The sequence below is a fragment of the Sylvia atricapilla genome, chromosome 9, assembly GCF_009819655.1.
Source record: "Sylvia atricapilla isolate bSylAtr1 chromosome 9, bSylAtr1.pri, whole genome shotgun sequence".
NCBI lineage: Eukaryota > Metazoa > Chordata > Aves > Passeriformes > Sylviidae > Sylvia > Sylvia atricapilla.
Genome location: NC_089148.1, coordinates 22,966,254 through 22,986,522, shown reverse-complemented (window position 1 = coordinate 22,986,522; position 20,269 = coordinate 22,966,254). Strand labels below are relative to the sequence as shown.

The 20,269-nt window shown below is 40.6% G+C and overlaps 1 protein-coding gene across 1 annotated transcript in view; it reads right to left on the bottom strand.

Moving 5' to 3' along the window:
* Positions 1 to 4,640, bottom strand: part of SNX7 (sorting nexin 7) — a 28,922-nt gene extending 24,282 nt beyond the window's left edge. Inside the window, exon 1 of the mRNA XM_066325255.1 lies at positions 4,452 to 4,640. Within this exon, the coding sequence (XP_066181352.1) occupies positions 4,452 to 4,625 (174 nt within the window). The 5' untranslated portion in view covers positions 4,626 to 4,640. The remainder of the gene's footprint in view (positions 1 to 4,451) is intronic.
* Positions 4,641 to 20,269: the final 15,629 nt, after the last annotated feature.

Here is a 20,269-nt window from a genome sequence, read left to right as displayed (position 1 = left end):
AGTTGCTTTTTGCCTTTGAATTCAACTGGATCAAAACTTTCTTTGGAAAGAAACACCTTATCTAGTTCTTTTTCTTTGGATTTATCAATGTACTCCTACAAACATGGAAGAGACCATATATACCAGGTATTATGCCCAGAAAGTGCTTATGTACCAGTTCTCCTCCCATCACTTATGTGCAGTTCTCTGAACAGGGAGACGAGCAACACAGAAGACTAAAGACAATACTTTAAATATTACACAGTGGCTTCCTTGTGCACCTGTCAGTCATTTGACTTTTACTCAGTGTGTTTCTACACTATTTCTGCGCAGGCAGCACTATCCTGAGTCATGCAGAATAAACAGAGCTGTTCCCAGAGCCCACTAGCACTGGCTGCCCATGGTCTAGATGAAGAATGAGGACTGCTAGCTCAGAGCAGCCCATGCAATTCAAAGTGCTGAAGCAATGGGAAATTTCCAGGGAAAGAAAAATGCATGTGAGCATGTAAGGGACTTGAATGGCCATATAATTTGAGGAGTAATGACTCTGCAAGGCCTAAATTGGATCAAGGTAAATGTGTTTCATATTTTCTCATTTTCCATGGGGCATTAATGTCTTAATGTTTCATTCCTTCTTCTAGGTTGCTACTAAAAATCGCTCTATTCATGCAGACATCTGAAAGTATATGTTTATGTGGAAGGGCTTATGAATATGTGGTTTGAGAAACAAAATATGGGCAATAAAAATCCATAGAATGGGCAAGTCTTTGGTTTTGTTTAATACAGCTCTAGTATTCACGTGCACAGGAATGAATACACTTGAGTTTTAAACAAGCATCTGCTCTTTATCCTCATGATAGCTCAGGTTTACTTCCAGTAATTATTGAAGTTCATGTGACCTAAGTCTGATGTCATCCCAGAAACACTGTAAAAAAAATGATAATTTTCTATACCGCTGTAATTTTGTGGTTGGAACTATGTTTTTGTGTATATACAGATGAGGGCAGGAGTTTTGTAGCACAGGAAAAACAGACAATTCTTCTAGCTCTTGGGTTGTGTAACCCTCTTGCTCCTCATCCATGCACAGAGCATTAAGGCCTTGTCCCAGAAAATTTGTCCTTTCCCACACCTCCCCTATGCCCACCTACCTGCAGCACCCCTTATCTTTCCAAGCCCATTCCCTCCTGACAGAACAGTTGGCAGAGCTTTGTGCCAGTCCACAAACAAGTTCATGCCTTTTGATTTACTGGCCAAGAGACCAAAGTGAGAGAAAATCAATGAGCTCCTCACAGCACGAGGGTCTTTTTCTGGGTCCCCTTGCTCTAATACTTGCAGTTACCCTACCTCAGTCTCACATTTGACTGCAACTGGTCAGTAACACCCAAAAATACATAAGGGAAGAAAACACTCCTACACTCCAGAGCAGCCTCAAAACAAGCTATGCCACAGCTGAGACTGTAGCCCTTTGGAGAAGACACTAAACCGGGGGGATTGCCTAAACAATGCTCCCTCCCACAGTACAGGTCCTTGACCCAAGGTTACCTCTGTGCTCCATCCATCCATCCATCCATCCATCCATCCATCCATCCATCCATCCATCCATCCCTCCCTCCCTCCCTCCCTCCCAGCAAGGATCCAGAGCTTGCAATAATCTGAAGCCAGGATTCAAAACCAGGTCTTGATGTAAAGGACATGGGGCAGAGTTTGTCTTATAAAGAAATTGCTTGGTTGTTGGAGCATTTTTCAAAGAGCAAAGAGATTCAGGAAGACCGATTTATAAGTGAATTTTTTGGTCAAAGAAACTATTCTATCAAATCCTTGATGAACTTGAAAAAAAATCTTGAAGAAAAATTAAGTCTCTATGCAATTCTGAAGTGGCATATACATGTTTTTCAGAAACATCATTAAGTTTTCTGTAATTATGAAATGCAGACAAACACTGAAACAGTTTGAAAGCAGAGGTGCTAAAGATTTTAAGTATTAACCAAACTGCTGACAGTTTTGTCAATGCTACGTATCAGTTATCAAGGAATGCAAAAGATAACTGAATGGGTATTTGTAATACAGGCAGTACTCTATACTTTGAAGCTAAGGGAAGAAAGCAGGTTGAAAACATTCCATATGTGTGATTCATAACTCAGCTCCCAGAATTTGTCTCTGCTGAAAAGAATTCAGAACTTTTTCAGTGGCAGTGGAAACTAGGATGAAGTGAAACGCACATCACATCATGAAATGCTTTATCAGAGCTGCTGAAGATGCTTGAGAGATTTGAGATATGCCAGAGGATACCAGGTCAATGGTTTATAACACTATCAGGTTAAACGTCTATGGATTTTCATAAAATAAAAGCCCAGCGTTTACATTCTGAGTAATAACTCAAGGTATTGAGGTTGACAATTTTTAGGAATCTCATTTTTCACCATTTTTTGGCTGACACATTCCACTGCCTAGACTGAAAAAGATGAATCTGATGAGAGTGGCAGGCAGCGAGCTCTGCATGGCTGCTGCTGTCCTGCTTGGCCTGCAAAGGCCACACCACTGCCTCACAGACACTGCATGAGGAACCCCATTAAGATGCAATTTAAAAGAAGGCAGTCCTGGAACAGTATGTTATGGAAAAATTTGTTTTACAAAACTTAGTTTTAAGCTACATTTAGCCTGTCAAAGTCCTTTGGATATGTGAAACATGAATAAACAGGGTGTAAAGCCCTAACAACTTCACAGATTTTCATAAGCTCAAAAGATCAGATCTCAAATTGCACTTGAAAACAAACCATGAACTTCTAGTTGATACATACAACCACTACATGCAGGTATCCAAGCTTCAGAAGGAAAGCTGTATTTTCATATAACATGACACACTTTCTTATTTGCAGGAATAACTTACCATGTAGCATGCATTAGTAGTAGTTAAGATTCCACATATGTAAAAAATATTTGGAATTAATCCAGGTAGAATTTTAAACATTTCAATATTTGCCATAAAGCAGCAGTAACTTAAATCAAATCCACTTGTTTTTATTTTTTATTCCCAAGGAGAATTGCTCTTGACAAGCAAGCAGCATAAGCATCAATACACTGGGTTGATAAGCAGACACCTTCATGCAGAACTGCCCTAACTTCACTCATAAAAAGAAATGGATGCAAAGTGAGCATAAGCAACTAAATTTGTATTTTAGGACTGCTTTTGCATGTAAGTTCAGTGAATCATAATTCTTTTTATGTCAAATCAGGACTGGTGCCTTCCAAGAAAATATAATTCTTGCTCGACCCTAGTCATGCTTCAGAAATATACAAGTAACTTGGTGAAATTTAGCCTAATCTCTTACACATTACAGACTTTTAAATCACCTAAGAGTCTCTTCTGGCCTTAAAAGCCATGAGTTTTAAGAATTCTATTAAAGTCAAGAGTTTAAACACATAGCTCCTAAGAAGGAAGTCCTTATTCCAATAGTTGTATTCATGCATACCAGAACAGTGTTTCTCACCTACAGAAACACAAAACCCACACATTTACTCCCTATGACAATCTGTCCTACTGAGTAGAAATACAGTCACTTTTTCAAATTGGAAATGTAACTGCTATTTCTCTCCTGTGGCACACATCCTGTCACAGCAGTTCACAAGTCTCAGATGGTGAACGACACCCTAGCCCCATATATATTTTTCTACCCTAGCTCTATGTATGCACTTTTATTTTAGATGTTGCCTTTATAATGCAAATAGATCCATGGCATGCCCTCTTTAACTGCAGAGGAGACAAGAGGTAAATCTTGTCTTAACCTGTACTAAATCGGTACTAAATGAGAAACAGTGTATGTGGAAGCCATACACCCCTCACTGGTTTGATTAAAACCAACACTATCAGCCAGACTGGCACGCATGTACCTGGCTCTGTGTTCTCTGATACACTGTCAGTCACGTTCGTTTTATTCCATTCATCAAAATTCAGATGTTATCGTTTCAAATCTTCTATGTGAAGATGTGAGACTTCATCTTTTAAAAGAAGACTCAAACGGAAACTTGGAAACGTTTATTTACATTCAAACACAACTGCAATTACTAAACATGACTTTTATTTATTTAATTTACAGATACATATAGGGCACCTGACGAGCATATGTCATGATAAGGGTACAGCGAGTCCAGATTAGATGGCACATTTAAGGTAAGGGCAGTCATGACTCGCACCGCTGAGCCGAAGCAGCAGCCGCACGTTTCGTGCCCGACAAGTCACCCGGGATTGCGCTGCCCCCGCCAGCCCCGCGCCCTCGGGCGGCCCGGCCATCGCGGAACCCCGGCGGCACCGGGGAGCACCGCGGCGTGAGGGGCGGGCGGGCAGAGGCCGCGATCGCCGCCCGGGGCGGAGCCGTCCCGTCCCGTCCCGTCCCGCCGCGCCACCCCGGCTCGCCCGGCGCCCGCTGGGGCAAAGTACCGGCGAGCCCGCCCGACTGCCCCGGGCGCTGCCGTACCTTGCTGAACACCTCCAGGTCGTCTTCCTCATCGTCCAGCGCCAGCACCTCGGCGGCGGCGAGCAGCGGCCCCCGGCCCGTACCGAGGACACCCGCCGCGAGATGCGAGTCGGCTCCGGGCCCTTCCCCGCCGGCGGGGAGCGGCGGCCCCGGTACCCGGCCCTCCGCCTCCATTCTGCCCTGCGAGCGGGGGCGGCAGCCCCGCCACGGCCGCTCCCCGCGGGACCGCAGCTGGCGGCTCCCCTGGCCGCGGCCGGCCCGGGGGGCGGCCCAGTGCGCAGGAGTGGAAGCGGCGGCGGGAGGGCCGCGCTGGGAGACAGCGGGGCCGGGACGCGCCGAGGCTGCCGGCAGGCCCGGACAGCGGCCGGGGGGCGACTGCGGCTGCGGCCTCTGCGGAGGCGGGACGGGGCGGCTCAACGCCCACAGGCGTGTTCGTGGCGGCGCGGGGGACCCCGCCCGGGCCGCCCCCGGGCTGCCGGGGGACTGGGCGAGGCGCTCCCGGGGCTGCCGCTGGCCGGAGCCGGTGGAAAGTGTGTGCGGTGCCTCACTCTGGAGACCTCCGTGCGCTCCTGGGCAGCCCCCGCGCCCTGCCGGGACGTACCCAGGCTTTCTTTCCTGCGCTCCCCGGGCTAGCCTTTTTTCCCTCCTGGTAGGCGTCCGGGTGCCGCCACCGCGGCAGCAGCAAAACCCAGGCGTTGCTGCTTTGTCTCTTGCCTCTGGGCAGCCGCTCTGTCGCTCGTAGCTGGACCCCTTGGCCATGGGGTCAGGCGTGTGTCCTGATGCTAAGGCCAGGGACTACCTTGGCGTCAGAAATGTGCTTGTGAGAACAAAATGACACCAGGCTACATCAGAAAAAGCAGCGGGGAGAGAGACACCAAACATTGAAAAGCAGCAAAGCTGTCCTGTTTTTTTTTAAAGTAAAACCATGGGGATTGTGGGGTTTTGAAGTTGGCAGTTTGGAGCTGGAAGTAATGGCCGGCGCTGCTCGCTGCAGGAGCCGGGGCCGAGCAGGGCGGCGGCGGCAGGGGAAGGCAGCTCGGACCTGCCGGGGTTTCCGCGCTTCCCCGGCTCCGGCCTGGCCTCGGGGGCTCCGCTGCGGGGCCGGGCCCGTCACCGCGTTTGGGCACGGCTTTCCAGGCGCCGCCTGAAATAGCTGAAGTGTACTTTGTTGTTAATGTAAATTTCTGGAGTCGTGGGCGGGTTCTTAAACAGGCAGATACAACATTGTCTTTGTGTATTTTGGTTCCCTTGCTGTCGAATTAGAAAAGGCAAACCCCGTAATCAGACGGAGGTTCTTTGAAAAGTATCCCTTCGTGAAACACTGCTGGCAGCTGATGAGGAAATACGTTTGATATTTCACGCTTTTCAGGGAAGTCTTGAACCACAACTCGAAATAAAGGGATTAAAATAAAACCCACAAAATGTTCACTCAACTGTGCAAAGAGACAAAGACTACGTCTGCCTAATTAGAGGGTGTTTACTAAACATTTTAATTGTTAAAGCAATGCCCTAACGTTCCCGCGGAGCCGGGGGCAGCGGCCCGCTCCACGCCTCAGGTGCCGGCGGCGTTTGCTCGGGGCGTCTCTCGCGCGGAGCCGCCGGCAGAGGGAGATGGGATGCGCCTGTCCCGGAGCATCGGACACTCGCTGATGGCTGAGGATCTTTCAGTAAGTGAAAATAAACACTTTCTGTAGAACTCAAATAACAGCTGACCCTGGTACGAGATGCCCAGGCTTCTTTTCTTTCCGACCCTGTGTAGACCGTCCCTGCCCCGCTGCTCTGTGCTGTGCTCAGCTCTGCGCCTCTGAGGAGCCCGCGGGTTCCTCGGGGCGCTGCCTTGCGCACAGACCCCACGGGCCCTCGGCGGGGTGCTGCTCCCGTCCGCCCGCTGCACGGCCCGTGCTGGGGCTCCTCGTGGTGCTGGGGCTCCTCGTGGTGCTGGGGCTCCTCGTCTGGCGTCTAACCTCCAGCTCTTCCTACTCTGTCTTTTACGGTTCCTTTCCGGTATCAGCGCTGCTCCTGTGTCCTCTGATTACCTCCAGGTACCAAACACTGATGAGAAGTGACTCTTACAATATGAATTTTCTACTCTGTCTTTTGTCCATCAGTGAGAAGTGTAGCTGGTTTTCTGACTTTATATGTGGCTAATAGTATATAGTTCCCACTGGCTTTGCCCTTATTTCCACATGTTCTGCTAGAGGCCTGCAGGTTTTCTGAATAGAGTGAGTACCTACAACCTGTATAATGTCTGGGGTTTTAATATGTTTGTATTTAAATTCAGATAATATACTTGTGAGGCGATAACAAAATAAAGCTCATCAAGAATCACAATTCCAGGCAATTCACATCAGAGATGATAAATAAAGGACAGCCACTCAAAGAAAGTATAAAATTAGTATACTGTAGGCTTGAATCATACTAATTTTCCAAAGTTTTACTGTCCTCTTTGATTCTTTATTTCTATTTAAGAGAAATATCACAAGTTGCTTTAATTGGATTTTTTTTCTTATTATAGCTTTTTATTAGCTCATTAATAAAGCTTGAGAAGACATAGTTTTAGATTCCTTGCTTGCAGTACTTATCTTTCTGGGCTTTATATTTGACGTATCAATCTGTGAGGAAAAGGTATTTATTGTCCTTCACTTTAGAAAAATATGCATTGCATTTACCAGTCATTTGAAGGTTTAATCACCAAAAGGACCCCTGCTAAAACAAAAGGAGGTTGTTCTGTGATCACTTTCAGCTGCCCTTCCCACCCTGTACCCCAATGGTTCCTAATTTCTGTTGGAAGGGCCAAATGAACAAATACATCTTCAGGGCACCATCCCACCCATGCTGAGCCCCAGGGGGGTTGCCAGCGCCTCTCGCCTGCGTTGTTTAGCAAAAAGAGTATTTTACAGACTCAGGAATTTTGTGCTCATTTCCTGCTGTAGGACCAGAGATGACTTTAAATAGTTGAATAATTTTTCTCTTCAGTGATATTGCAGATAGTGGAAATACAGAGGTATTCTTAGCAAAGGGGATTTGCAGGTTTCTCTTGTACTTTTATTTCAGAAGTGCATTGCTGTAGATCTTGGTTTTTCTTCATTTCCATGTGTGTGTATTCGCAGGCTCCATGTTTCCTGGGCACCAGGGATTTTACTGCAGATAACCTTTGCTGAACCTGTGGAATGAGATCTTGGCAATAATTAAGAGACGATATATTAGATGTTGTTATACCATGAATATTGTTGCCCCACTTACATAAAGAAATAGGTATTGCACTGAAACAATGCTCGACAATATTTTGCTAAATATGTTTTAACATTTTGTAAAATATGGTGTTTTCTAAATTCCTATGTGATTTTCATTAAATACTCAAGCTTCCCAGGCCCTCCTACTCAGGCACACTAAGTGGAATACTCTCATATGCTGAGGTTGAGCTGCAATCGCTTCCAAATTTTATTTATTCACATAAGCCCAACAAGCTATTTTGTATTAAAAAAATATCAGTATTATTCCTACTTGTATTTTCTCCTTTTCGTTGGTAGGAGTGTTGATCCTAGCTAGTAATCCCTTCCAGAGTTGCTTTTCCTTGAACAAATTAAATTTACAAACACCGAAGCAGAACCAAGCTGTTCCTTTTCTCTTATGTGCAGGCTGCATGTGATCCCTTTAGGCCACAATACCACTTTGAATACTTAATGTTGACTTGTCAAGTTTCACCAACTGCACAGTGATATGGACAGGATTAAATCTTGTTTTATTTCACCGTCTCCCTAGCCAGGCAGCAGCAGGGTATGGAGGCCTCATGGTATTTTACTCTGTTCCACCACTGCAGTGCAAATAAGCGTGTTAGTGAATCTGCTGACATTCAGCACCTTGACACAAATGAGAACGTTTTTCTAGGTCTGAAATGGATTGTCAAGTAGCATTCTTGTCAGGGTTGTGTAGTGCATAAGCAGAAGTCATTATGTTTACACCTAGAAGATATTTTGATGGTGAATTAAGGGCTGACCTTCATATCATACCATTTATTAGAGCAAGCTTTTTAGTAAGCTCCATTTAATGGCTCCCAATAAGGTTAACTATTTATGTTCCATGCCTGAACTGGCAAGGAAGTTGGAACATTGAAACTCTCTACACTGTGAGCTGCTTAGCTTTTCAGCTGCCTCTTGTTTTGTGGTTTAAAGGTAATTGTTAAGTTCTTGTGTTATTTTTGTTGTTGTTAATTTAAGTTTGGAAGATTCTTTAATTGGAATATTGTAAAATGATTCATCTCTCAGATGCTGGATATCCTGCAAGCTTATTTTTCTCAGAGACTATCAGACTGTTTTTCTTTTCTGACTGCCCAAAGGAAATTACAATGTAGTGTACTCATAATCATGTTATCTCTTTATAGCTGCAGATCATTTTTATGGCATTGCAGCTATACAAAGCCCTGATCAATATCTGGAGATGTGGTATCCTTTTAAGTTATGTTACTGCCAAATTTTAGACCTGAAAATATTCCAGGTGAAGCGCTATTTGGTTTCATATATTTTACAATATCTAAAAACAGATCTCAAGCTTCATTAGATATGAAAGCATTGATTTTTTGGGGGGTGGGGACAAGGGAGTGTAATACTTTGCATTGTTGTCAAATAGAGTCAATCTGTTCTAATACAGCATTTTCTTTTCTGCTGAAAAAATGGTTTCCTGCTTTCAAATAAATGCATCTGTCCTTGTTTTTTTGAGGAACTGTGTATTTAGCAATCTGTACTGTATGGCATGAAATACTAGAGTATCTCCTAGTCAGAAAGTATGCAAAAATATTCATACATTACATACATATAAAGGCTTATTGAATTAATTTGATACAGGAATTGGAGTTCTCTCTATTTTTAATTTTTCTCATGCCTAGTTTGGAACTCTAGGTAAAGAGAAATAGATTAATACTGGACCTCAGTTATCCTGTTTATCAATGACCAGGTGTAGTCCTGCTAGTTAAATAAGTCAAAAAAAAGTGATAGGGGTTATGTTATGAATGTTATTTCTTTACAAGTTTCTGTTTATAATCCATTTAAATTGAAGGGTTCTGTATTTCAGCTGGTACAATGCAATGGTTCTGAAAATACTGTGCAAACATTTTTTTGACCTTTTAGGCACAGGTTTTGCCACCATTTCAAGGTTAATTAGCCTTCACAGAATTGCTTTGTACAGATTTAGCAATCTTTAATGTTTACTCATGCTTTCAGTGACCCTCAAATCTTTTTAGCAGGTGAGCCTAAGGTAGGTGAGAGTACTCAAACCAATACAGAAGACACATTTTGGTTGAATGAACACTCCATATACAAGATGTTTTAATAGACTTAATTTTTAGATAGCAGAATTTGTGCCTTTTGCCTTACTTTACATCCTGCTACCAGAATGACTACTAAGAAAGTTTTATATAGGAGGAGTTTTTTTTAGTCCTCAAATTCACATCTGAACTACTGATATAAAATTTGGAACAACAGACAAGCTAATTAACAATTTAATTGATAGAAAGTGACATGTATATAGGTATTCATAAAACATGTAGAAAATTCATACTCCAGCTATGTTGCTGGAGAATCTCTCACTTTTATCTGAGCTCTTCCATAAAACTCTGTATAATACTAATTGTAAAGGACAGGGATTCAAGGTCATTCTTGCTAAAAGCTTCCACATTTTGTTCTACAAAGGTCAGAAACTTTAAAAAAAACCCATCATCATAATGCAGAAATAAAAGTATGGTCAGGTTTAGTAGATTATGACCCAGAGAAAAGAATGTGAACAGTGTGACTGCAGAGATGAATTTTAAGTGATGTATGTGAAACTGCCAAAAAGAGAATTGCAACTGAAGGAAGCAAGCCAGCAGTCTAACTACAATCAATATCCAGGTTAAGTAAACAATTACAGTCTGCCAGAGCTGGAGGAAAATCCACGCAGCCTGACAGGGTACCTGAAGTTCTTCACATATAAATTCTGAATTTACTTAATGGATAGCTTTCTTGTAATTGTCACAGACTGTAACTGATTATTTTTTTTGGTAATCCATAAGGTAAAAAACTATTCTCAGTGTATGAAGAGCTTGAAATTAAGTCCTTGCAAGCAAATGATGCACTTTAGTTAACAGTGGAGGTTGTTTTAAAAATCTGGAAACTGGTGAGGCTCAGAAGTGACCAGAGAACAATCTGATTGGTCAGGGAAGCAGGCTTATGAATAATTTAAAAATACAAAGGAGTAACATTGTGAGGACTGAGCTTACCCAACATAGGCGATGTCAAGCTTAAAATGTGTACAGCTGTGTTTACAATATTTTAGGATAGTTTTCTTATCAAAGATTAATATGAAATATGGAAAAGCCTTTGTGTGAAAACTTGGCAGTTGGTCTAAGGTTCTTCTCCCCTTGACATCCTCTTCCTCTCCCAACTTTATTTGTTATAAAGTTCCTAAATAGCTCAAAATGGTTTCAACACCGTTAAAAGAGATGCCTAAATCTCAAAAAGAGCTGAGATAGGTTTGTAGAAGTCTGGATGTTTTTTATCACTGTGCCTTGATCTCTTACCCCTTAGGCAAAACTTCTCAGGAAACCTCAAAATTTTCCTGCTGGAGTACATACATATAAAACTGGTAGTACAGTAGACAACTGTTCTACTCCTGTGCCCTAACTTTACCCCCCCACCCCACCCCCACCCCCCAAAAAATTCTTCTTTATTTAAAAATATCCATTGCTTCTGGTGGACAGAGTATATTTCCCATTGCTCAGAACCCATAAAAAGCAACAAACCGGCTACTGTCTGTTCCCTCGCCACTGCATGACATACTTGGGATGGATCTGGTGGGAATGCTATATAGCAAATACGTGCATGAGCACAAGAGCACAGGGGAGCAGACTTCAGTAGTTTGTAGATTGGGGTTTTTTTTCATTTCCTCTTAGCATGTCTTAGTGTGTTTTGCACTGTCTACAGTTCTGGAAGCTCTGTGTCTTGAAAACTGAGAAGTATTTGTCTCCAGATACTGAGAAGAACTATTGCCAAATTCTACAAAATAATAGCAGGGGAAACAATTTAAATTTCAAGACTTTATACCATGATGTAGTCCAAGAACAGAGTGACTTCAAACAGTATGGTCAGACTGCAGCTGTGGGAGCTCTAGATCAGATAGGAAGGAAGTATCCCAGCAGATGTGATTTACAGTGGCAACACAAGCAGTCATTTGCTTCCTGCAGTTTTTCTCTTTTGTGAGAAAATGAAAGAGACCAGATTGGTCTGTGTCTTGGAGGGGAAACAATGGGATTAATTAGATCATTATTATATCCAACAGATCTTTCACTTAGGGATCATGTGATAGCAATGCACTGATGATGTTGACCCTGCAGATTTGCAAGAGAACTTCTGTTTAAAATGAGGTTTGTGGATAGACTGTGGCATTGAATTACTGTGTTCTGGTGAGTTGCAGTGAGCTCTGTAGTTAGCATTGGTACTTGTTTACTGCTGAGAGAAACAGAAAAGCTGTTAGGCAAGATGAAACTGCAGGGGAGAGTAGGTGTACCTCCCTAGCTCCTAGGAATCAAATCCCTGTCATATTACATGAAAGCTTAAATACATTAAATTTCTCTTCTTTATTCATCTTTCTGATAAGCAATTGCTAGAAGGATGCTGTAGACTTCAAAAAGGAAGACTATAGGAAGGAATATGCAAGAACTTAAGAGGCATGTAGTACAGTATTTTACACTTAACCTACTCCAAACTCTGAAAGAGTATAGAAATCAGAGAGGTCAGTTCCTTCTGCCTTAAGTATGTAATTGTGCTTTTCTTATCCATGAAACAAAGCTGCATGCTGTTTTTGGCTTTGTTGAACTTCTGAAGCATTGACAGAATAATATTTTCTATATGCATATCACTTAAGACAGCAAATGGCCATCTGCTAGATTGCATTTCTCAGCTGTGGCCACATATACTATAATAGTTGTTCTGGTGTTCTGTAAAAATTTCTCATCAAACTGACTTAATGATTTATGCTACCAAATTGTTCACATATCCAAACTGTGTATGAGGCTATTGAAACAAGACTAGAATTTTAGATTTTTCTTGTTCTCATGTGATACACATGAGGAAAAAAGAAATGAGTAGAGCACAACTATTGGAAAGGGTACATTTTCCATGTGCAACATCTCTGAAAACACCTTTGGTTCTGCTGAAGAGAAATTCCAGTTTAACCATTCTAGCACCTTTGAGACTTTCTCTTAGATGGGCAAACTCTGTTGAGGCCAGACTCAACAGCTGAGTCTAGAGGGAAGGGTCTCAGTGTAAACTCATCTGGTTTTGAACCAGCTGGGAATTGCTCCAGCTCTTTAGCAGGCTTGAATACTTTAGGAGTGCCTTCATGTTTCAGAAAGCCCTTCAAGCTACCAGGAGGAATTATACAAGACTTGAAAGATTTATATTTGGCTCCCACTCTGCCAAAAATATCTCATATGATTTCCTATAAGCTGTATGGATTCTGTTTGAAGCCCTATGCTGATAAGGCAATACAGGAGTGTTTTGGATACAGTGCTGCAGCCATTCTTGCCTTCAGCTATTCCCTCTCTTAAAAAGAGTCACTGAGTAGATTGGAGCAAATCTCCTTTGCTATCTGGCTACCTTTTGAGGGCTTTAGGAGCATACCCCAAGAAGATTCCTACTTCCTGTGCTTTAGCAGAACCAATTCAGATTATTCACAAGAGAGCAAATAAGCTGAAGATTTCCATGAAAATATGCTACTGGTTTTAGGATGCTTTAATTTTACATGCACCCTGGAACAAAGAAACATGCCTGACAGGGGTAAGGAAAGGAGGTGAAAAGAAATAATAAAAGCAAATGTGATAGTTATGAACTTAAACCCAGATGAAAAAAGGTTTTGACAATCCCTTGGTTATGCAATATATTTAAAAGTATAATCTAATTAATAAATAATTTTTTGCTCATTATTTTTTAGTACAAAAAAGCCATGTAATGTAGTAATGTGCAGATCAGCACAGAAAGCTGGAGGAATGAGTCGCCAGTAAAAGTAGGGCCTGAAATGCAAATGATTTTTAAAAATTTTAAAAGTCTATTTAAAAAAATGAATCAGTCAATTTTTAGGTAACCACAATGCAGAGTGGAATGGATACAAATTATCTTGTAGTTGATGAAGAGCTAGGTAACGGTATGTACTGCTGCATACTGAAGAAGCTGAAAATAGGAAATAGCTCTGGTAATCTGCCTCTGGGGGCTGAGGTTGGCACAACAGGCAAAATGAGTCTGAAGCCAAGAAACGGGGTAAGAGATTTTTGGACTGCCCAACCTATCTCCTATTAACAGAAAAAGACAGTTCAAGTGCTTTGCAGGGATGATGGTGAGCAGAAACACAGTTCAGAAAGTGAGGGGATGTGGCGCTGAGATAGACTTTCGTGGGTGTGGTGCATTAGGTCAAAGGTTGGACTTGATGATCTTGGAGGTTTTTTTCAACCTTAAAGGTTCTATGTTAGATGGATTACAAGCATGTAGTGGAAAAACAGGTGAGAAATCTGGTGTGGTAATCACAAAAGGTAGAATTGCATATTAATTTATGAGGCAGATTAAAGAAATTAATAGCTTTAGTGTAGCTATGTTGTTTGAATCAAAAACACCTCAATATCAGAGAATGATAGAAAAATTCTATTAGTTTTGTGAGTAACTAGGATATTGTAGGGTTGAATTTGCATACTAAAAGGGATCTTTTTAAAGCATTTTATGTTTTAACATTCTGTGCGTGGTTAAAGCTTTTAAGTACTACTAGGAGTTGTGACCATATGGGTGGACAGCCCTGCATATGGAAGTATTCAACTTCTTCAGAATAGCTTGGAGAACAAATGCTGATAGTACTGTTATTTCTGCTAATAATAGCTGACAGTTTTTTCACTTCATCAATAAGGTTTCATTTAAGTAATGAAGATATTCTAGATGAGCTGATTGAGGAATGTATGATGGGTGATTCAGATAAAATCAAATGACAAGAGGAAAAGAAATCTGTGTGTAACTGAGGATTTCAAAGCTCAATACTCTACAGATGTGAATCAATCTACCAAAGAAGCCCTGAAACTTAAATGTTGAAAAGGTCTGGAACTTCCTTATTCAAAATCTTTAACACTCGGGCTTTAATACCTGGAACAAAGAAAGAACCACTGTAGAAATAACATAACTGGATCAATAGCCACATAATTAAAAGTAAATTAACAGAATGTAAAAAGATTGCAGAAAGGATTGACAGGCATAGAAATGTATGCAAAAGAGTTAGAGAAGGATAGGAGTAAAGGTGAATTAAAGTCAAGCAGAGCTAGACCTTGCAGTGGATATTAAACATGATAAAATTACTCAGCCTTAAGCACGCAGTTTCAGGAAAAAACCACTAAGAACAACATGTAGTCACTGTTCAGAGATGAAAGGTATTGCCTTAAAAGTAGTGAAATGTATTATTCTATCTTCATTAGAGGCATTGGTGCTGATTGTGGTGAGAAATGGAGGTTGCATAGTAGGAATAAGTCCACAGGTTTAATAAAAATCATTGCAACTGAGACCCAACCAGTTTTATGGAGTGAAGGATGGCCATCAGCAGCTCCTTTGCCAGGAAGATACTTGCTCATGGTCTTATATCTGACCATGTAACAGCAAATATACAGTGATTAGGGAGAAGGAATAATGGTCCATTAGTCCTACCTTGACTCTTGAGAACAACTTTTGAAGGAAATCCTTCCTGTACCTGTAAATAAATGGTTGAGTGATTCCAGCTTTGGTTACAGACATTGGCTGTCACAGGACTGCCAGTGTTGGCAGTGCTGCAGGCAGTGCACACACCTCCTCAGAGACCACCTGTTCTTTGGGGCCAGTTTATCCCAGCTTTGGGCTGGAACACTTCTGTACAATTTGGATCTCTAGGTAGTATTAGACTTATTTTTTTAAGTGTCTGAGCATGACTCAGTTTAGAAATTATTCTTAATTCTTTGCATGTAAATTAATTTTCGTGCATACTGGGCAGATCAAGATTTGCACAAACGTGAATTTCAGTTGTAGGCTAAAATTTTTTCATACAATGCACCAAAACTTAATATAGGTGCGGAACAGAGATTATGGAGTTTCCGTGAGATTCCCCTCCCACTTGTAAGTATAAGTGCAGCAAACTCTGTGATCTTAACTTTCTTCTTGAGGATAAGAAAAGTTGTGAAGAACACACTTCAGTCTACAAAGATTTTCCCATAAGAATCAAGTCCACTGGATGAATTTAAAATTTTGTACTGTAAGGTAAGCGCTTTAGACCTCTTACTAGAACTAGGCATAAATTAAGTTGTGAGTTGGAATCTGTTTAGAAAAATTAAATTTATTTCTAAATTGTATTTAAGTGATGTTGTGAATGAGGTGAAAGAACCTACATCGGATCTTTTCCCAATAGGTTTCTTGACAAAGGAATTTTCTTTTTGACAATCAGAACCAACAGCTTGACAAAAAGCACCCTAAATACCACATTTTCTCTACCATATCTACAGGGAGTGCACGAAAATAGGCTTAACCCAAATATCAGAGAGCAAGTCACATTTTGTGACCTGTGGTCTTCCCCACAGTTTAGGACTGTCTGTTGAACTGAGGTTTGAGAAGTTCTTTCCAGAACTGAGATGAGGTGGTGGTGGGCATTTTTACAACATAGGTCATTTTAGTATTAAAATTATTGCTTAGAGTGCTTATACTCTATGAAGAGTGCTGGAAGAGAACTGTGTGATGAATAATAAGCTCAGGCAATACTGATAAATTAAAAATAAAACCTGTTTTTAGAATTTGCTCAGAGGAGCTTGTTAATCTTTAATTTTTCCCAAAATTAAATATCAAATTATTGATAATGCCTGGCATCCTTTGTAGGAATGTAATTCAGATACACTCAGCAAAAGAGCTCACATCATTAGTGGGGTGATTGTGTCATCTTCTACTGAAATATTCCACACCATTGGTGTTTCTTGGCAGACTGACATGTTTTCACTTGACATTGCTGTAACCTCTGGGAAAGAAAGCCCTACCTTTCTGTGAATAATTCATTAGTGAGCCATCACACTGAAGTATTCCCTTCTTTTCAGGGAGGAAGGGAGGGATACCAAAGCTACTTACTTTTGGGGGTTTTTAAACTTTTTTCAATGTTACCTTGCAGTCTTAACACTTCCTAAGTATTCTTCTAGAGGAACCTTCTTTCCTAACCTAAAGCTATCTCTCAGTTCTGATCCTTTGGTTTGTGAATGCATCCATATAATTTTTCCAAAGGGTTCTGGATCAGAGCAGTGGAAAGCTGCTGATGCAGTGTAACCTTTCTGATAGTGCTGGGTTGTCTGGAACTGGACAGTAATGCCAGTGAATCAAAATTTCAGAAATCCAGCTAAGGAGCATGGCTGGCTGTTTAGTAAAATCTGCTAAAGTTTAAGATGACTGTAGACTTACATTGCCAGCAGTGAGCATGCAGGACACGTAGTACACTCCTGGCAGAACCAGGGGAAGGAGCCCATTCGTATTTGACCAGAGAATGGAGGGCTCAGTGTTCACAGCTATGTTTAAAGCACTAGTGAAAATGTTTACATGGGGTTGGTTTATCTGGCTTTTGAAGTGTAAAAGTCTGTATCTTCACTTTACCTGGATAAATGTTCTTATTGCTAGTCCTGATTTTAAGAAATGAGTTGAAACAGAAGAGCCAATGTAGCTTTTTTAAAAATTTATGTTAGGTAAGCCTTTTTTTTTAGGTATCCTGTTTGAAGGCTCTACTAATGACTTTTTTTCCCTAAAACTGTGTCAGTAGCAGGTGTTTACTTTGTGATTTACTTTTTCACTTCTAATATGTATTTTTTCATGTCTGCTAGAAAAGCTTGATTCTCAGTTTAAAGCATGTTCTTGGGGCAGACAAGGGCTGGATGAGCTGCTCTTCTATTCTTATGTGCAATATCTTGGGTATTTGAAGGGCTCTTTAGTGATCCCTTCCTCTAAGAAGCTTAAATAATTCCTGGTCTTTTATTAATCTGTCAGAGCAGGGGTTGCTTCTGAATTTATCTTAGTATTTCTGTCTGAAACAGCTGTGCAGCCTATGCTTCAAATTGCCAGCATTAAATCAACATAGTTTTCCTCCTCATTCTTCATCAATTTGTCATATAGATAAGCCCACTACCTGCACTAGCAATCTTCCATTATCCACTGTTCTTGCTGGTTTCTTCCATATACTCCCATCAACACCCACAAAGGCTTTTTACCCTCAGATATATTCTATCTTTCTCTCTTTAGGTTTTTTAACTCCACTGTATAAGACAGTGTCTACAGATAGCTAATGACTCTAAAATTGAGGATGACATATGACTTATTTTGCCAGTGATATAGCTAGGTGATTTGGACTTTAATATCTTGAGATCGTATAAAGGAAATTAAAAAATTATAAAGCAGATAAAAAGAAAAAAACCCACAAGAAAAAGGCATCTTGATAGTTTTTCTTATTTATGTAAACTCTAATGTCCAAATTTAATTTCTAATTACTGAAACTGTACACACTGAAAATGTACACATTTGAGGAATATGAATTAATACACTGTACCCTCCATTATGAACTCTGCAGAAAGTGTCCTTCATGATCAGAGTTCTACCCCATGAAATTTAATCTTCATTCAGATTCTTCTAGGTATTTTTTTCCATATATTTGTCTGTCTTTAAATGTGCTTTTGTGACATCTGTATATGTAACCTCCATAACTACGATGTGCTTATTTGCATTGTAAAAGAGTAACGTGTTTCCAGTGCCAGTGTTATAATGAATACTATATTTAAAAGATCATGCCTCGTTTTTTTATGTGCTGTGTCGGCAGCAGAGTTGTAGTCTGTCCTGATATTTCACTGTATAAATTAGACAGCTAAGGAAGGGAGAAGGAGAGCAGCAGATATATACTGAGTGACCTGTTCCATATCACAACGCACAACTTTGACAGCATGAGAAGCAGATTCCTAGCCCAGCCTACTAAATAAGAAGCCATCAAAACATAGTCCTGATTTTTAGGAAGAGGTGAGGAGTTTGGAATTCTCTTGAGTTTTATTTTTGTCCTTTTTGTGCCTCTCTACAGAAATAATTATAACTGTATACAGTGGCTGTTGTAGACCTCTTTGAAATGGTTTCAGAAACTACTGCTTCCAATTGTCATTTCAGAATGTTTTTCTAAACTGGAAAGAAAATGAAAACTAACTTTTTTTCATAGAAAGAAAGACATTTCAATGGTCTTTGGTTTTCCTCCATTAGCGCTCAAGAACAAGTTGAAAAGGGGCATATGTTTTTCAATGTGTAACTTCTATGTATGCACATACTGGATGCTAAAAAAAGAACTGATAGACTTTTAAAAAAGGAATAGATATACTTGCATGGAGAAAGATTAGCAAAATAATCTAAACACCTGAAGAAATAAATAATTAGGAATAGAAAAAATGAAGACTCCAAAAATGTTGTGCGAGGTGTTTGCAAATACTTTAAAGGAGGTGAATCCTATTTCAAATCAGACCAAAGCTGCTGGTTTCCTCTGCTTCCCTGTGGCTGCTGCAGGTGCCCCAGGCTTTTTCCTCCAGAGCAGCTGTGCTCCACTGACACAAATGGCACTTCCTGGGGACTACATCTTTAGTTACTGGTACAAGAGTCATCATAATGTGCAGTGGGATAGTTCAGTAATGCTTTCAAATGGCTATTAAAACACAACACTGCATAAGCAAATCACAACTGCATGCTTGTAGATAGAGCTGCCAGTAATATAACTACCTATGTGTTATTACCTTCAAAGAGGAGCTACTAAAAAAATTGTAGGGCAGCAAGGAAATGTGTGAAAAAAACAGATGCTTAGTGATGTGCTCTTACTGCTGTCTGTCTTCCCATCTCCCTCCCAATTTTCTGTTTCTGCTTATGATCTCCAAAAAACTGAGTTTTCATAGCTCAACTTATTTTTTTGCCTCACATCACAGGGAATGCCTAACAATGTCAAATATGGAAAAGCTGATTCAAAGCACTCCTATGTCTTAAAAAAAGTCCCATTTTTTACCTGTACAAAGTAAACATTTTGCTTGGGAGAGTGCTTTGGTCATTAACTTATTCTGCCCTAAAATACAGTGTGCAGCTTGTCAGGTTTTTAATTTGAGGAGTTAAGCTTGTCATCCTGGATCCATGAAGTTGTATCTGTAATATGAACAGGAGAATAGTAACACTTCAAACACCAGTATGTATTTCAGGCAGACCCTGTATACTCATAAAATACTGGAATTTGGGGTCTTTCCAATGACAGCCATTACTGCTTTGTTTAATGTCAGGCTCCTGAAAGATCCTTTCCTTGCCAATGTTGTTGTCCCTTAAAGAGAAAAGAGACACATTTGAGTTACTCTCTCTCCAGCTGGAAACGTTGTGTAGTACATTTCTTATTGTATTTGTTACAGAGTGTGTGGTACCTGCTTGAATATACCAAGACCTCATACTTGAATTGCTTTGGTTTTTTATTTTTCATTACGTTTGCCCAATGATTTGCACTCAAATCTTATTTTTGCAACAGAATTTCAGTCTCATCTTGCATTCTCTACTATTTATTTTGTCATCAGAAGTGTTAAAATTCATAGTAAGTGTTTGGCAGTCTGTCTATTTGAAGGCAGTTTATTTGGGAACAATAATGGTTATCTCCTAGATATTTCCATCATGTTTTTTTGAAACACAGTATTTGGCTCTAAAGTATTTGAAAGAATCAGTGATTGAAATCTGAACTGTATGCTGCCATGATAGAAAGTTTATCCTGGTTTTGTTTTCTGC